The sequence below is a fragment of the Bidens hawaiensis genome, unplaced genomic scaffold, assembly GCF_021521415.1.
Source record: "Bidens hawaiensis isolate Kalapana, Puna unplaced genomic scaffold, B.hawaiensis_p1.1 tig00004685_1, whole genome shotgun sequence".
Lineage (NCBI taxonomy): Eukaryota > Viridiplantae > Streptophyta > Magnoliopsida > Asterales > Asteraceae > Bidens > Bidens hawaiensis.
Window position 1 is genome coordinate 657,990 of NW_027491287.1, and position 6,160 is coordinate 664,149.

General features: G+C 35.5%; 1 protein-coding gene across 1 annotated transcript; it reads left to right on the top strand.

The window, feature by feature from the left end:
* The first annotated feature begins 2,735 nt into the window (after positions 1-2,735).
* On the top strand, positions 2,736-6,160 carry LOC143627551 (putative SNAP25 homologous protein SNAP30). Its single transcript, XM_077097340.1, has 5 exons — positions 2,736-3,746; positions 4,464-4,554; positions 4,760-4,887; positions 4,987-5,084; positions 6,061-6,160. The coding sequence occupies exons 1-5, from the start codon at positions 3,342-3,344 to the stop codon at positions 6,158-6,160; spliced, it is 822 nt and encodes a 273-aa protein (XP_076953455.1). The 5' UTR covers positions 2,736-3,341.

A 6,160-nucleotide genomic window follows, 5' to 3' on the forward strand; every position in this document is an offset into this window, starting at 1 on the left:
TAATCAACAAAGATATATCTTGACATTTATATTACTTTTTTAGAAAGGGTATTGGCCTATTTAGGGAGACCATGGAGGCTACAAGAGTGGGGTAGAACCAAAGAAGATATTTACATATGAAGAAAACCTTGCCATTCGTTAATATTCGCATGTTGGAAACATGTACCCCACCCCCAACTACCCAACCCAACTTCACTTGGTGGAATTCGCACCATGTCCAACTTTCACCAAAAAGAATATACCTGATACCCGCAAACCTGATGGATAATTAGCAAGTACCCGACGTGTATGGAAGATTGTATAAGACACGGTTTTATAATAACGCAGGAGACCAGAAATACCAAACCCATTCCCAGATTGTCATGAGAATTCGAGGGAGGGGCCTGAGCGAGTAGACAAATGAACTCCTATAAATATAAATTCAATAACTCATATACAATTAAATTGGCTCTTAATATATAGACCCAATATATATCTTTGTGTTTTCTAAATTAGTTTAGATTTTAAGACATTTTTGGGTTAAATGAGAAATGGTTTTATTTGTTTATATGGCCTAAACTAAATACTAAATAGGATAACCAGCGGGGCTTGCCCCAATGGCGAGGAACATGATGGATGACCCGGATGTCCCGGGTTCGAATCCTGATTCCGACCGGATTTTACCAGAGCATTAAAACCTGTCGTGCCTTCGGGCGAGGTGAGCCAATTGGGTTTTATCGGGAACGTCAAGCCAAACTCGGATGCCAGCGTGGATCCCGATCATGTCAACATAGTTGGCCTGAGTGGGGTGGTGGGGCGTGACGTGTCCGCGCAGTGAGATAACTTAACTGTGAAAGTCACCGTTCGAAAAAAAAAAATACTAAATAGGATAAGTTAATGAGTTTAAAAACATATTGAATTTCACATGTGTGGAATCTAGTCTCACATGGTGTGTCGTAACATATAATTCATGTATGTTTTGCTAGCTTTTGAATGACTGGTTGTGTGATTCATATTATAGCCTTAGGCCATTGTGTTTGCCGTGTTCAAATGTTTGATTTGGTTGTTTAAACTAGGATGAAATTTTAGTGTGACCCGCTTGTCGCTTTTATTTTTTGAATGTAATTGTTTGGAGGACATGCTTGTCATTTTGTTTTTAATTTGAAAATGTAATTGTTCTAGAGTGTGTTTTGTTGAACTTTTAGCGGGTGAATCAATAAAACGAACACGAGAGTTGATCAACACACGATCGACTCTTTTATTAAAAAAACGACTAACGAGAAAAACTTAATAATTAACTAACACATTGAAGTATTGAACCAATGGTATATATAAACCCACGGTTCCTAATCCTATACAAACTCAAATACAGAATTTGAATCCAAAACAAATAGGATTAATAAATAAAATAAGACTAACTAATCCGATAATAATAAACTAATTATTATATTAATTATTCTTCAATATTCTAGGAGTCTTCAATCAGATTTGGTGTTGGATACGTTTAACATGTTTGAATTTGATAGATCAAATTAATAGAGAAAATGAACTTAAGAAAGGATGGAGTGAAGATCGTTAATTGAAAAGCTTGACATCTAGATATTGGAACATATTTGTTACATCATCTCTATGTATTCGGACATATAGGGAGGTCAGGTTGAAATATAACTTATTAATTAATAGTTATTTTGAAATTGCAAGAGGAAAAAAGTTACCTATATGAGTATGAACGGTAAATGCCTTGACTTGGCTTTATAAGTTCTCATTGAAGGATGTGAACACAACGCTAGTAAAATATAGTGTGGGAGTAAGAACATCTGATTATGTTGAACTTATATGCATATTATTTCCATGTATTTAAATGAATAGCAAGAGTACAATTCCTAATGACACCCGATATTCGAAACTTAGAATGTGTTTATTTTTCACGTATTCAGTTGTTCAAATATTTGTCATTTATGCATGAGTTTATTTTCTATGACTTCGATGCTAAGAAACCTTTATGCTTTTAAGGGAGAAAATCCCTAGATCATAGGGGTTCGAAGGGGCCATCACCTCTCTGACGGGGTCTAGGGCAACCCCTGACGGGCTCAAGGGGCCGACTGCTTATGCGGTCTATCAAGGGGCAACACCCTTGATAGGGTCATCGGTTTTTCATTAAAGGTATTTCATTGGAAAATCACTAGACCGCGGAAAGTTGCATGTAAGAAAATCTTTAAAAAGCTAGTTGGAAGTTAGTAGCAAAGTTGCTACTTGATGAGTTAAAGATTTTAAATTTTTTTACCCCAATTGGCTATAAAAAGTAAAAAAGTTGGAAAGTAATATAATTTTCCATGCAAAATGAAGACCAACGATAGAGGCATAGAGCTTCTAAAAATGGTGGAAGAAAGAAATTAGATGAAGCTTGCATGAATTCTCGCAATGCCTCTCAATTAAATTAAATTGAAACCCCCAAATTTAAAATCTAATCTCCCACACATTTTTCTGATCATTTACTCATTGGAGAGAAGACTCTTTCATTGTTTTCTCTCCCTCGGAAAATAAATCGATTTAACTGGAGGATTATCGTTACTTGATTCTGTTAATTGCTCGGAATTTCAGATTCAGGTGATTTTGATTATTATTTTATTTATTAAATTAGAGTTTTAATTTAATAGAAAGGATTAACTTGAATTTTTTAAAAAAATTCAAACTAAATAAACACGTGAGAGCGAGAAGCGCATAATGCACGCATCACATGATGTGGTGATGGACCACATCGCGTGATGTGATTGATTCCATGATGTGACGTCTTATGTAGTTGACCATTATTTGAATAATTTGGACTGTCGATTTCAATGGGTTTGAGTTTTTCAAAATCTTATTGAACAAATCTAACCATCGCTTGAGCAACGAGTTTTGAGTATATTGGAATAAATTAAACTATTGATTAAACAAAGCTAGCTAGAGATGATAAAAATATCTTATATTCTAGTGTTTAAAAGTTAACATGTTAAAATTTTTATCTATAAATAACTTTTTAGAATCTTTTTAATAACGAACGCCTCACATACTCGGTGAGCTTGCTTCATGCATCAACTTTTATAATCAAAACGCATCGGATCACCATGTGGTTTTTAAATCAAGGTTTAGACATTTTCGTGAATATCTTGTGGGCCCTGTAACTCCAACTAGAGCGAAAGTTATGCCTGTTTTTACTTGAGCCTTTTTCTATCCCACATGCTTTTATCTGATTGGTCCAAATACGAGTCTGCTAACTCTAGTATCAGCTCTGTATCATTATACATTTGCTTTGCAAATTTTCAGGTAACACTCCTGAAGAATCTAGTCTTAGGATATAGTTATATAACTAACTAGCAAACATGTTCGGGTTTAGAAGAGCCGCTACACCCGCTCCTCCAACAGAAGCCGAGACAGAAAAGAAAAAAGCGCCCGGAAGAAGGACTGCTTCCGAACCACCTGTCATGGTAGACTCAAAAGACCATTTTGATGACGACGACGATGACGATGACTTTTTTGGAAAAGCAAAAAATTCACAACTTAAGAAAAAAAGTAAAGCTGAGTTGGATAACATGTCTAACCAGGAATTAGAGAACTATGCGGTGGATCAGGCTGAAGAAACGACAAAAAGTGTAAAAAATTGTTTGAAAATAGCAGAGGATATTAGAGAGGATGCTAATAAGACTCTAGATACTTTGCATGCTCAAGGTGATCAGATTCATAGGACACATGAGAAGACTGCGGAAATGGAAAAAGAGTTGAGCAGGGTGAGTTTTTGTGTTTTTATTATTGTGATGTTTTATAAATTTGTAATGCGGAATCTTAATCTGCCTACAAGCAATGTTTTTAGAATCGGACCGGATAGTTAAGCGGTCATCTTACTGATTCACTAGTTAGACCTGATTTAAGAACTGGATGACGTCATAAATAATATAAAAATTAAACTCTGTGTGTGTATAATATATAATACGAAATAAAATATGAAAATATTCTATGTTTTGGTGTGAACTCGCGATTTTATTAATATATTAAGACTTAAGAAAATAAAGTATGGAGCATTGAGTGATAAATGATTCATGAAATGAGATTTTGAATGAAAAAAAACTTGTATGACTGCTCAACCGGTTCATCGGTCTGGTATGCTTAACCAGCACGATTAAGTATCATGCAAAATCTTCAAGGAGTGACGCAGTGGATAGCACATGATTCCCCTCTAGTAGAGGTCTCATGTTCAAATCCAGCTTCCACTTCCACTGGCTTCTTGTCTTTACGCCTTGAAGGAAACATGTCTTACATGGTCCTACTAATTAGCAGGATATTGGTGGGGCCCGTGAGTTTTCCCTAGCGGATTTTCATAGCTAAAAAAAAATGTGCATATGGATTTTGTTACTTTTGTATAACTTAATCATATCATTAATTAAAAAAAAACATTTTAGGCATGTGAAGTAAGTTTTGGAAAATAATTGAGTAATGTGTTTTAACAGGGTGAAAAGATATTAGGGAGCCTTGGAGGCATGTTCTCTATGACTTGGAAGCCAACAAAGGGCAAGGAAATCACCGGGCCAGAAGCAAGAGGTTTGCATTCCGTTTCTTTTTCCCTTACAAGCGTACCCAGTAAAATCTCACTCATAACAAAGCTATTGGTAGTGAAATAATATGATTTTCTAAGTCGTACTTGACACGCTAATTAAGTAGTTAACAAAATCAAAAAATTTATTTGGAGAAAACATGTTACATGTTACTATTGTTAACGTGTTACGTGACCCGACTATATTACCAGATGGTGGGAAAGGAGGGAAAGATAGTAAGGAGGATAGAAAGAAGTTGGGTTTGGATGAAAAGAAGGGGAAAAAGGCCAATAAAGCAGCAGCTCATGGTGAACCAAAGAATGCCATGGAGAAAGTTGAGGTATGCATTTTTTTAAAACCATGATCTTGTACTTTTTAATATACGCGATGAACTTATAAATTTTTTTAAAACTTTTTTTTGTGGTTTTAATAATATCAGTTGGAGAAGCAAAAGCAAGACGATGCACTCGATGACTTAAGCGATGTTTTGGGTGATCTTAAAGGAATGGCTAACGACATGGGATCTGAACTCGACAGGTTAGTTTTACTTTTAATCGTTAAGGTAGAGATGAACAGTTTGATGATCATTGATCAGTTTACTTTCAAATGGGCTGATTTGGGTTATGTTTCATTTTAAATGTTGTAAATGGGTCAAATCAAAATGTAGGTTAGAGATGTAAATGGGCCAAACCGCTTGTGATCTATTTGAGATCAATTCGCTAAAAGTTCGAAATTACCCAAGCTTAAACGAGCTTGAGCTTGAGCTTAAAAATAAGCTTGTTTAATAAACGATCCTGAGCCCGAGCTTCACTTGTCGAGCTTGAGCTGGCTCGAGAACCTAAACGAGCCTATTATTTTTACAAAATAATTTAAAATGGATATAAATTAGTTAATAAATAATAAATGAGCTGAGCCTGAGCTATTGTAAGTTAAACGAGCCAAGGTCGATTAATCATAAGTTAATCGAGTCAAACTTGAGCTTTGGAAATAAAGCTCGAAACGACTCGAGCTCAAGCTTCTCATAACTTAAACGATCCGAGCTCGAGCCATCGTAAGTTAAAAGAGCCGAGCTCGAGCCATCATAAGTTAAACGATCCGAGTTCGATAAAGCTTGAAATGACTCGAGCTCTGAGATGTTAAACGAGCCAAGCCCGAGCTATATAAATATATCTCGAAACAACTCAAGCTCGAGCTTTCGTTAGTTAAACAGGCCGAACTCGTTCTTAGGCGAGCCCAGGCTTGGCTCGGCTCATTTACACTAATATACTAGTGAAATTGGTTCAACACGTATAACGTTGCCAAAAAAGTATATGATCTGATACATAAAACTAGATTGTTACAGAAATTATATATAACTTCTGCAATCATATCAAACACTTAAATATTATCTGTATAAAGTTATTTCTCTGGAAACAAAAATGTTTTGAGTCAACACAATATTTGACACACTGATTATGTATACCAAAAGTTACTAAACCATATCTAATTGAGTGCATGTTTTGATGAAAACCAGGCAAAACAAAGCTCTTGATAATCTTTCAGAGGACGTTGACGAGCTAAATTCACGAGTCAAAGGCGCTAATAACCGTGCACGCAAATTGGTCGCAAAATAA